The following is a 13009-nucleotide window of genomic DNA, read 5'->3' on the forward strand; positions in this document are numbered from 1 at the left end:
ATATTGAAATAAACCAGGCACTTTCTCACATCTTGGCAAATGTCAGCTGAACTGAATAATCAGTCAACTCAGAATTTTACTTTGAATGGCTTTAAAAGAGGTGTTGCTCATAGGTAATAGACTCAATGATATCCATAGGTAATAAATTCAATGATGTCTGTGGTCTCAATGATGAGCACTAAGTATTGTTAAGGAAATAGAGCAGAGAACAAGAGAAAGCAAATCTCTGCCTTCAAAAAACATATTCTAGTTCAGAAGAGAGAGAGCATGTGTGTAAATAAGCAAGTTCAGATTCAGCAATTCAGCTTCTAGGTATTTATCCAAAAGAAATGAAATCACTGTCATGAAAGGGTATCTGTACCCACATGTCCATTGCAGCATTATTTCCGATAGCCAAGACATGGAAACCCCAAAGTGTCCATCAGTGGAAATGTGGAATAGAAATTGGATATAGATATATACACAATGGAATATTATTCAGCTATAAAAAATAATAAAATCTTGCCATTGACAACAACATGCATGGACATTACACTAAGTGAAATAAGTCAGATAGGGAAAGAAAAACATTCTGTATGATATCATATACTGAATCTTTAAAAAATAGGCAAACTCACAAAAAGTACAGACTGGTGGTTGACAAGGTAGGGGTGTGGGCTAAATGGGTGAAGGTGGTCAAAAAGCACAGATTTCCAGTTACAAGATATATCCTGGGGATGTAATGTACAGCATGGTAACTATAGTTCAGTTCAGTTCAGTCGCTCAGTCGTATCCGACTCTCCGCGACCCCATGAATCACAGCACGACAGGCCTCCCTGTCCATTAATGATATCATATTGGACAGTTGAAAGTTGCTATGAGAGCAGATCTCAAGAGCTTTGTAAAACTGTAACTATGTGGTGGTGGACGTTAACTGCATTTACCATAGTAATCATTTCACGGTATCAGTTCAGTTCAGTTCAGTTCAGTCGTGTCCGATTCTTTGCCACCCCATGAATCACAGCACACCAGGCCTCCCTGTCCATCACCAACTCCCGGAGTTCACTCAAACTCATATCCATTGAGTCGGTGATGCCATCCAGCCATCTCATTCTCTGTCATCCCCTTCTCCTCCCACCCCCAATCCCTCCCAGCATCAGGGTCTTTTCCAGTGAGTCAACTTGTCACATGAGGTGGCCAAAGTATTGGAGTTTCAGCTTTAGCATCAGTCCTTCCATTGAACACCCAGGATTGATCTCCTTTAGAATGGACTGGTTGGATCTCCTTGCAGTCCAAGGGACTCTCAAGAGTCTTCTCCAGCACCACAGATCAAAAGCATCAATTCTTCGGCGATCAGCCTTCTTCACAGTCCAACTCTCACATCCATACATGACCGCTGGAAAAACCATAGCCTTGACTAGACGGACCTTTGTTGGCAAAGTAATGTCTCTGCTTTTTAATATACTATCTAGGTTGGTCATAACTTTCCTTCCAAGGAGTAAGCGTCTTTTAATTTCATGGCTGCAATCAATCCATATTATTGTTATACACTTTGGACTAATATAATGTTAAATCAATTATATCTCAACAAAAAATTTTAAAAATAAATGTTTCTAATAAAACGTCAGGTAGTGAAAACTGCTACAAAGAAAAACATAGCAAAACAAGAGAGTAGGGAGTGACATGCCTGGGTGGGGAGAGGAGTCTGTTTGTACAGGACAGTGGGAAGGGCTTCTCTTAGCAGTTATTACAGCAGGAAAGCAGGGGCTTTCCAAGCACAGGCAACAGTCATTAAGAGGGATATTTCGTGTCATGCTCTGCTCAAGGTGTTTTGGGGTTCAATAAGAGGTCATTGTAGTAAGTCCCCTATATATGAACCTTCAAGTTGCAAACTTTCTAAAATGTGAATGTGGGTTCGCATGTCCAGTCACACACATTAGTTCACATGTCTGGCATACATTGCCACATGCATGCATGCTCTACAGGTGACTGTGCTTTTGTGTACTTTACTGTACAGTATCTTTATTTCAAGCCCAGGATGTCTGGAAGCAAGTGTAAAAGCAGTGATGATGTAGCTGGTACTACTGTATTGTTAGATTAAAAATGTTTTATTTTTTGTGTTTGTTTTTTACGTGTTATTTGTGTGAAAAGTTTTATAAACCTATGACAGTGCAGTATTATATAGCCGATTGTCTTAGTTCAGTATCTAGGCTGTCTTTGACTTACATCTTACAAACAAATTGGGCTTACCAACACTGAGAACTGAACTTGTTGGATGTAGGGGACTTACTGTATTATTATGCTTAAGATGAAAGTCAGGTAGAGCAATAAATAAATTCTGCATTTATTCATAAAATTAATGATAGAGCTTAGATTCAAACCTGAACTTGTTTAATCGATTTTTATACCTATCCCATATCATATTTCTCATGATTTACTAAAAATACCTCCCCAAAGCAGTGAACTATTATGGCTGAAATGACATGTCCATCCTTTTTATGCCTCCTGCCTCGAGGATACATCTTATTCCAACCACCATCAAGGATGACTGTTTAGAAAACTTGTTACTGTTTCTTGTTCTGCCTTTTATCTGACTGCCCATGTGATGGGAGAGCTCAGATTAAAATACTGCACAAAGCATCTAAACTTGTGGGATAAGAGTTTCAGGGAGAGTTTGAATTATTATCTAAAAATTTAAAGTATAGTATGCTTGCATTTTGAATTACATGGGTACATTATGTTGCCAATTTATTTAGCACTTACTTTCCTAAATAAAAGAATAGCTTGACAAAAGTAGTAGTGAAGTTTTTGTTGAACTGAAGAATAACCAAATGGCCAGGAATTCTTTCCTCTCTAGCACACAACTCCAGTGTTCACATCCTCCTGATCTCTCTTACTGGGAGTACTTCCTCTTCAAAGGCACCCAAGGAGCCCACTTCCTGTGTTCTCTGAGGAGTTCACAGTTCATTAACACAAAGCAGCTTGTTCATGAGTGTGTGGTCAGTATCACAGAACAGAAATATTACTTTCAAAAGAGGATTCCAAGAAGCCACTCATGTTCATTTCATACCACAAAGCCCCGCTACTGACACTTTGAGCAATTTAGGTGGTAGTCTGCTCATTCATATTAATGACATGCCTGTCCCTTTATGGTCATTCATAATTTAGGTGGCGATGGTTTACATTCAGCCTTCCAATCTCCTTGGAAAGCCAACACATGAGAGCATCATTCCCTGAATTCCTGAGTTTACTCTGGGACATAACTGTAAAGTTCATAGATGCTCTGAAGTTCTGGGAAGAAAAATTCCTTCAGCTCTCATAAGCTATAATTCTAAGAGAAAAACTTACTTTACAAAGGAAATAACATCCCATTTCTATCATAATCACCACGTCAGCATTTGAAGTTATTTTCTTAATGAATTTTGTGAAAAATTATTTTTTTCCATTTTTTTTTAGTTTCCTGTTTTGAAGCAAAGTGATTTCAAAGAATGGTCCTGTTTCTTCCTTTCTGAATAATTTACAATATTGAAAAAGTCAGAGTTGATTTTCAAAAGGATTTCTAAAAAGGTTTATGCATTAAAATCTATTTCTTTATAGTCAAGATTACACATGTGTATCACATAATCATATATCATGTATTCATCTATATTTCTGAGTACATACAAATATTTACACACATGGACTTCTAGAAGAATGGTACCTGGACATTTGAGATTATACAGATGAGACTTTAAGGAACTCTGCAACATTCATAATTATGAACCAGAAATATAGTTATAAAATATATTGTAAGGTACTGTGCAGTAAGCATCTGTTATGAGGATAGATCTGTTAACTGTTTTCACCACAAAAAAACAAACAAAAAAGCAAAGTTGTTTGGCAGGGGGTGCACAGGAAACTTTTAGAGGTAATGAATATGTTTATTCCCTTGATTGTGGTAGTGGTATCGTGCTATCAGGCATATGTCTAAACTCATCAAAATGTACACATTAAGATGTGCATTTTTGTATATTAAATATACCTCAGCAAAGCTGGAAAAGTAGAACTTAGCCTAAAATAGCCCACAAAACATCAATTGACATTTGAATTAAAAACAGATCGCCAAAAAAAAAAAAAAGTCACAATAGAGTATATGAGGTAAAAAAGTATTTTAAAATATAAAGGGAGCATCTGGAAAGAATGGCTGATGACAGTGCTAAAATTAGCTAAGAAGTAACCAAAGAAAAGAAAAAACAGAAGACATTCTAGGAAAAGCTGCAAAGGCCAGACCCATTTCAGAAATTGTCTGCAACAAGCACATGTCCAGCTTATAAATTCTTCCTGTGATGATATGCATTTCCTTTCCTGCCCTCTTATTTTAGTTTCCATTCAGGAGTATCCTTGATAAGAAAGGGGTAATTATTTTCATGTTTGAATCTAACAGTATAATAACTGAGATTCCTTCCACTGAACTGTATTTGGTTTTAATTTAAGTGCTTAAGAAATTGTAGATGGTCTTTTAAAGTGCAATTGACAAGTAGTACATTCTTCATTCTGATGTCCCAGGATTCTAATATGCTGAGAATCCACATGTTGACCTGCTTATGGTTTAAAAAGCTGTGTAATAAAATCCAATTGGACATTCACTTAGTGAATTGCATTGCAGAGAGTGTAAAATAAGCCATGGCTAGAGAGTGTTCTCTTTTGTGAACACTAGTGTCCCTGTGAGATGCCTTGTGATCAGAAATGCAATGTCCAAATTTACCTAATGATAATAGAATAATTTGAAGTTAATTTTGTATGAGAGATCATGAAAATTAAAACTCTCGTTGGTGCTCCCAGCAGGAAGTATCCACCCACGTGAGCCAGTTTCGCTCTCTCGTTCGTGTAGCATTGCTTCAGTCAGAACACATGGGTGCTCTGGAAACACATTACTGCCATTTGGGAAACTTGGAACATAATTGAGAGATGGACATATTATTTCTTCAAGTAAACATGAGTTGTAAAACCTAGTATCATAACTTCAAGGAACATTATTCCTATTGATCTTAGTATAAAATGACAGTGCCATTTGGGATAAGAAAACAGATTGAACTCTTTAAGAAGTTACTTAGAATAAATTTTTGAAATAAGTAAAAGAACACATACTGATCATTTTAAGTTTAGAAGTCTATAGGGAAAATAAGAGAGTATCCTTGTTATTAAAAATATATCTTGGGAATGATAGCATTATATATTTGTATCTTTTAATCATTCCAGGCAATGCTGATCCTGAAGGTCAGGGTTACTGCCAAGCAGGATTTAGTCTGGATTTTTATAAGGTAAATTCTTTTGGTCTTATAACTTCTAAAATTTATTTTATCTGTTTGATTTTTTTTTTTACCCCCTGCCTCTCATTCCCACTTCTATCTACCTCTAGTAACTGCCACCATCAGAAGAACATTTAGGTATATACCTAACCTGTTTTGTCAATTTCTTTAAATTTGTTTGTAATAATCTATGCATGTGATAATCTGTTCATAGAAAAGAAATACATGGGTTGAAAAACAACAGTCTGTTTGTAAATGAAAATTGCAAAAACTTAGTGAAGAAATATGTTTCTAAAAAGATCACAAGAATCTATAATTTTTATCTCAGCTGTAATTGAATGATTAGATTTTACATTACTGTTAAAATTCACATATCCTTTCACAAAATTAAACACAGAGGTATCTAGTAAGAATATAGGAGGCAAAGATGCCATGATTTTGGAAAAAATATAAATCTCAACGTCTAAAATCTTACTTTCTTTGTACTGTGTGTTCTTCCACACTGAAAGCTAAGGATGCAAGATATGGAAGGTGGGGTGATAAGTAAAATGGAAAATTTTTATCTGGAGTTTTCACACTCTCTCTTGGGAAAGGATGGGTTTGCAGATGTGTAGGAAAAGATAGGCATTACTGTGACCTTGAAATAAACAGGAACCAAATTTTTTTTCATTGCGATAGTCTGGAAAGACCATGTCTGCAGAACTGTACATCATGAAACATGTAGATCTTTTGCTTACCTGAAAGTGTTAGTTGCTTCAGTCGTGTCCAACTCTTTTGTAACCCCATGGACTGGAGCCAACCAGACTCCTCTGTCCATGGAATTTTCCGGGCAAGAATACTGGAGTGGGTTGTCATTTCCTTCTCCAGGGGATCTTTCCAACCCAGGAATCGTACCCAGGTCTCCCACATTGCAGGGAGATTTTTTACCATCTGAGGCACCAGGAAAGCCCTTTGCTTACCTGAGGCAGTGCCAAAAGCCTGAATATATGTATTCTCAGGGGAGAAAATTTTTCTTACCTAATTGAATCTAATTAAAATTATTTAATGTGATAACATATAAATAACAAAGCTATAGAAGGAAAGAAAATGACTTGCATGACTCAGATATAAGGGTCTCTTTTAAAAATTACTTTATGTATGCAAATTGTTTGGGCAATGCTTATGAACAGTGATTTCTCATCCTTTAAAAAAAAAATCTCAGTTTTTCAATTGTTGTTGCTGTTTCTGTTTTGTAGAATGGAGACCTTATAGTTGGAGGCCCTGGAAGTTTTTATTGGCAAGGTATGTCCTGTTAGCAGAGAAGAAATCCCCTTGGTTGTTTCCAACAAGGAGATGAAACAGAAGTAACATCAAGTGCTGACTTTTTATTTTGCTAATTTTTTCTCCAAATTGTTAGTTTCTCCAGTGAAGGAAGCATCATTTCGGTTTGCATTGATACTTTATGATATAAATGATACTTTACAATACTGTGACAACTACATTCCTTTATCCATCAAATGCATATTGAGGCCATGCCAGACTTTGTGCTGGATGCTGAGGATACAGTAATGAGTAGGAACTTGCAGAGGTTACCATCTGGAAATTTTTGGCCAGCTGAGAAACTCCAGGCATGATACTAGCAAGGAAAGGTATGTCAAGACCGGGCTGTGAGAGCATAGGAGTCTTCTCTGGGGTGGTCCCATGCAGGGGTGTCGTGTACTCTGAATGCTGGCTGACAGATGAAATATAACCTGTGCTCTGCAGTGAAAGCACCAAGTCCTAACCACTGGACCACCAGAGAAGTCCCACGAATATGCTTCTGTCTTTTGTAACTGAATAGGTGTAGGTGGATCCTAGTCCCTCAGGTGGAGAACACGGGAAGACAGAAGACGATGGGTTGGGAGGGGGCTGGGGAAGGCAGATGATGAGTTTGCTTTTGGTTATGTTGAATATGAACATGTTTGAGATGTCTAAGACTTTTCATGTAAGTATTTAGATGTGTGAGCTTAAACTCAGAGAAGATATCTGGGCTAAAATAAGAACTAGCATACTGGTGATAACTGAAGCCAGAAATGTGAATGGGATACCTAAAGAGAGATTACAGAGAATACAGACAATTTTGGCCGTCAAGTTTAGAACAGAGTAGAATATGAGAGAGATGAATAGTTGAATGAAGTGTTTTTTTGTTTTTTAATGGAAGACACCTGATCATGTTTAAAAAGCTAGTGTGAAAGATACAGGTGAGATCAATTTATGGTAAAATTTTACATGAAATTACTGTACTGTTTAGCTTAATTTGTAAGTATACAGCTATGAACATCAAAGAATTAACCTCTGAAGGCTTTAAACATTATTTTGTAAACTGGAAAGTAATATATTTTATGCAGTGGTTGAATAAAACGTGTGTATTTGAAAAGATTTTGTTCTAAATGATTTGATTAATTTCACATAATTCTTTATGTTGAAAAAAGGGTATGATACCAAAAAAGGGCATGAAAAAAGGGTATGATAGACTGAAAATCAGCCATATCAAGGGCACAGGGATTTGTCTGAGACAGATACTTTAAATTTTTACTCAGTCTTAAGATTATAGAAGCAACTAAAGGAAACACGCAAAGACAGTGTGTTCATAGAAGGAGGGAGGGGGTATTCAACTTTTACCCACAGAAAATTGGCACATTCTGCAGACATTGTTCAGAAACGCATGTGTAAATAAAATCATTTTAATACAAGAGCAGTCATTTCAGTCACGGCCACTTGGAGATAGTTATAGCCTGGTTTAACAGTTTTATTCTTTTGGAACTTCAAACAGAATGACTGTGGGAATGGGTAAATTCCCAAGGAATAATCTGGCTTTAAATTTAATATTTAATGTTAGTCTCTTGAAAGCAGTCCTCCAGTTTTCTCCCAAAGAACATGAGATCACACTTTTTCCTTAGATGTCCACAATAAATATGGGAATGCATAATAGTTGTAGTGGAACATTGCTGGCCGTCTTTTTGATTCATGTCTATCTCAATACAATCATGTTTCGAGACTTCTGATAGTGACTTTATTTGGGGAGATTAGCCAGTGTTCTTATCATATCAATGTTGGTGGCCATGGATTCTCTTTTTGCTAAAACTCTGGTGTCTTACTGGGTCTCACTGCTTTCCATTGTCTTACTTTTATGTTTTGTGCATATATTTTAGCATAAAGTGTGAATGACTTAGAGATTATGTAATTTCTTCCTTTAGTTTCAGCTGATATGTTTTACAATCTATTAACTTAGTAAGTGATTTAGAGCTAATACATCAGTACTCTGAGAGAACACAAAAAGTATTACTGCTGCTGCTGCTGCTAAGTTACTTCAGTCGTGTCCGACTCTGTGTGACCCCATAGACGGAAGCCCACCAGGCTCCCCCGTCCCTGGGACTCTCCAGGCAAGAACACTGGAGTGGGTTGAAGGCCAAAAAGGACCTTGTTTGTAATGCAGAATATTCCAACAGCAAAACCATGTGACCTTAGTGAGTGTATTCAAGTTCTTTCCAGAGGTCCCCAACATTTTTTATGCCAAGGACCGGTTTCATGGAAGACAATTTTTCCACAGACTGGGGGTTGGGGGATGGTTTCAGGATGATTCAAGCACAATAGAGTTCACACTTTTATGAGAATCTAATGCCGCCACTGGTCTGACAGGAGGCAGAGCTCAGTTGGTAATGTGAGCTATGGAGAGCAGCTATGAATACAGATGAAGCTTCATGTGCTATCCTGCCTCTTACCTCATGCTGTTTGGCCTGGTTCCTAACAGGCCACAGACTGCTACATGGGCTCAGAGACCCCTACTTTAGGTCACAGTTTCCCCATCTGTAACAGGATATATTTTGGCTAGATGATCTCAAAGCTAGAGGGTGTTTCCTATAGCCAGAATAGTCGAGAATAAAAATTTAGCCACGTAAATTTTGCCTACAGGTGTCTTCACTCTTAGATATGTTTATCATTTGGATGTGGAAGAAGTGTGGAAGGCAGGAGACAACAGATACAATTAAAGGGTACAGGATTAACAGATGCAGACTGCTGCTGCCAAGTCATTTCAGTCGTGTCCGACTCTGTGCGGCCTCATAGACGGCAGCCCACCAGGCTCCGCTACCCCTGGGATTCTCCAGGCAGGAACACTGGAGTGGGTTGCCATTTCCTTCTCCAATGTGTGAAAGTGAAGTCGCTCAGTCGTGTCCGACTAGTAGCGACCCCACGGACTGCAGCCTACCAGGCTCCTCTGTCCATGGGATTTTTCAGGTGAGAGTACTGGAGTGGGTTGCCACTGCCTTCTCCATATGTGAAAAAAATAAGTCACAAGGATATACTGGATAGCACAGGGAATTATACCCATTATCTTGTACTGATCTCTGAAATATCGAATCACTATGCTGCATGCCTGTAACTAACATAGCATTGTAAATCAACTATATTTTGATAGAAAGAAGGGGAAGGTGAGACAAATCGGGAGAATATGATTGACATACATACACTACCGTGTATAAAACAGAAAGCTAGTGGAAAGCTGCTGGGTAGCACAGGAAGCTCAGCTCAGTGCTGTGATGACCTGGGCGGGGCGGCAGGGGGGGCGGCGCGGTGGGATGGCTGGGGTGGGTTGGGATGTTTGTATACATATAGCTGGTTCACTTCATTGTACAGCAGGAACTAGCACAACATTGAAAGCAATTATATTCCAAGAAGAAAACAGAAAAAAATGTTATATAAAAAGATTACATAGTTCATCTTTGGTTCTTCTGTCAGCATGGAAAGCTCTAAGCAACTGTTAGCGACTTTACCTTGCAATTCTAGAGCAAGGCAGGGAAATTCACTGCCAAAAATGCAAAGCAATCTCATGATCATTTTCAAAAGCATGAATGTTGTTCAAATGCCTTGTGTCTGCGTGGGGAGGGCCTGACTCGCACATTCATTCAGGTAACCTATTAATCTGTTCGAGCACAGGTCAGGTGATCACGGCCAGTATTGCAGATATCATTGCAAACTACTCATTCAAGGATATCCTAAGGAAATTGGCTGGAGAAAAGCAGACAGAAGTGGCTCCAGCTTCCTACGATGACAGTTACCTTGGTGAGATGCATTGCTTGAGATATTTGTGATTTCTCAAAAGACAAGCATATGAAATGTTGAGGCAAATTTTATCCCTCACTTATTTGATAATATATGGCACCTTACGGAAATTTTCTTACTAGCTTGAAGTGTCTTAACTTTCTTGTCTTTTGATTCAGCTGTTACGTATAATCGACATAGTTTGATAGCTATTTTATAGGCTCCCTGACAGTCTATTGCATATAAAATATTTTGCCAGTTGTAGATACTGTGTATCAGTGAGGATGCCCTGTGCTACCTGGGCAAAATGATGGTAGTCTTTTCCAGTTTCTAGAAAGAACAAAAAACTTTCCAGTTGCTGAAATGTTCTTAAAATGTGCAGCCACACAATGCCATTTCATCACTATTGTTTCTTTGGTATTGTATTGGCATTGTGATTCCTTAATGAACTTTAAAACAGTGTAGTTCTCTTTTATCACCTTACCTCATTTTAGAGCCAAGTAAAATTCGTGGGGAATTATCATCAAAGGTTCAAATACAAATTGACACTTGCTATGGGCACTTGTCATCTACCTATGCAAAGCTTAAATCATGTGCTGTTGCAGTTGCTGACCTTCAACACCCCCTGGAAAGAAGTTCAGGGTGGAGAGCAGAAATGAGGCACTCTATACTCTGGGAAAACTGGCAGAACAAGTCTTCAGATAGTTAGATATTCTCAGGAGATGATTTTATGAGCCCCAGTTCCTGTATCTCCTTATATCTAGAAAAGCATGAAATTCCTTCATGGTGACGACTGCTCCTTTTGACTAGCAGAAACCTTCAGTGAAAAATTATGTGCTTGATTGCATATACTCCCCCTTCACCAAAATCACATATGTACTGACTTTCCTTCCTAGCTCTTTGGAGCAGTTGCTTAGAGCTATCTGAAATGCTGTCTCCTGAGCTATAGTCCTTTTGCCCCAAATAAAACTTAATTTGCATCTCTCACATTGTGCATTTTTCTTAGTTCAGCAAAGGTATTAAGAAGTAGGCCTTATTGGTGATCAGAAATAGCAAAACCTGAGCGTAAGAGTTAACCTTTTAGAGTAATGATATCTGATTATGATGAATCAGCAGCTCTTGAAATGCAAAGACCATCATTCACACTTAAAGATGGGCAATGGAGCATTCCTACTTCTAAAAGGGACCTCAAAATCCAATCATGTAGCCACACCCAGAAGGTGCAGATTTATTATACTTCTAAGATTTAGTGTACATCTTGGTTTGATTAGTTTTTCTCTTTATAGAATTCCAGACTTTTATATTACAGTATTTGTCAGGATTTCTGCACAGCGTAATGCTATGATAGTTCCTTCATGTTTCTAGATTATAGATCATTTGTAAAGGCATCAAACGTCTGATTCTCTTACCTCTTTTCTTTAAAACAGGATATTCAGTTGCTGCTGGGGAATTTACTGGGGACTCTCAGCAAGGTGAGAGACATGGTTGAAATCAAGCCATCTATAAAACATGGGGAAAAGTAGAGTGACCTGAAAAAGCTCTTTTAGGAATGTGATTTTTAAATGATTCTGAAACTTTTAATCAATATTACTTTTAAATAACTTTATAGCATTGTAGCCATATGAGGCTGCAGGCTCCAAAGTTCCTAGTATGATGGTTGATTTCTATTTTTTTCCCCAAATTTATTTTTTATTGAAGGAAAATTACTTCACAATACATTTCTGTTTTTTAACAAAATTCTGAATGTTTATGGGATGTGAGAAGCAGTGGCTGCCATGCATCTCAGCTGGCATAATACCCCTTCATCTTTATTATTTGACAAGTCCAATCCTGAAATAAGTCAACTCCATTTTCTCTGACCATGGTTTCTTTAGGTGCCCGTAGTAAACATCCATACATGTATCTATACTTGTACCCATGAATCTGGAATGTAGTGTAAGACCTAGAGTCTCTACTCAACACTCAACATCGCTATTTGAATGGCTTTTGCAAACTTAATGTGCTTATACCTGAACTCCTGATCATTCCACGTGCTCTCCCTTCCATCAGCTCCATCTCAGTAAGTGACAGTACCATCCTCCAAGCTGCTCAAGCAAAATTCCTTGCAAGTCAGCTTTGGATTGTGCTCTTTCCTCCACTCCCCACCCTTATCCAATCCATGAGCCAATTCTGCTAACTAAACTCAAAAGCCAGCCAGAATCTGACTCTCACTTCCTCCACAGCTACCACTCTCAGGTCTCCATCAACACTTTTGCAGTAGCTTCCTAACTGGTCTCCCTGCTCTCATCTTTGTCCTCCTGTAGTCTAGATCCAGTAGGCAACTGGTCCTTTAGAAACAGAAGTCACATTGTGTTGCTTCTTGCTGAATGACTCACCAATTCATTCAGTGTAAATCCTGAGTCTTCACAATGACCTAAAAGATCTGTTCCTGAGATCCCATTTACTTTAACCTCATCTCCTTATCCTTTACTCCTTACCCCAGCCATCCTGCCCTCCTTGCTGTTCTTTGAATTCTCCAGACACACGTCTACCTCAGGTCCTTTGCACGTGCTCTTCCTTCTGATTAGAACATATGTCTCCCAGATCTCCATAATATTTGCTCCCTCACTTTCTTCAGTTTTCACTAACCTGTCATCTTCTTGCCAAGACCTCCCCAACCACCAGGTAAATCATAATTCCTTCCT

The 13009-nt window shown here is 38.2% G+C and overlaps 1 protein-coding gene across 1 annotated transcript in view; it reads left to right on the forward strand.

Moving 5' to 3' along the window:
* Window positions 1–13009, forward strand: part of ITGA8 (integrin subunit alpha 8) — a 203458-nt gene that overhangs the window by 32305 nt on the left and 158144 nt on the right. The window contains exons 5-8 of the mRNA XM_055429258.2: window positions 5218–5279; window positions 6503–6548; window positions 10221–10346; window positions 11753–11797. Coding sequence (XP_055285233.2) covers window positions 5218–5279; window positions 6503–6548; window positions 10221–10346; window positions 11753–11797 — 279 coding nt within the window. The remainder of the gene's footprint in view (window positions 1–5217; window positions 5280–6502; window positions 6549–10220; window positions 10347–11752; window positions 11798–13009) is intronic.

The sequence above is a fragment of the Moschus berezovskii genome, chromosome 15 (genome assembly GCF_049115385.1).
Source record: "Moschus berezovskii isolate FMDL1 chromosome 15, NW_MosBer_1.0, whole genome shotgun sequence".
Classification (NCBI taxonomy): domain Eukaryota; kingdom Metazoa; phylum Chordata; class Mammalia; order Artiodactyla; family Moschidae; genus Moschus; species Moschus berezovskii.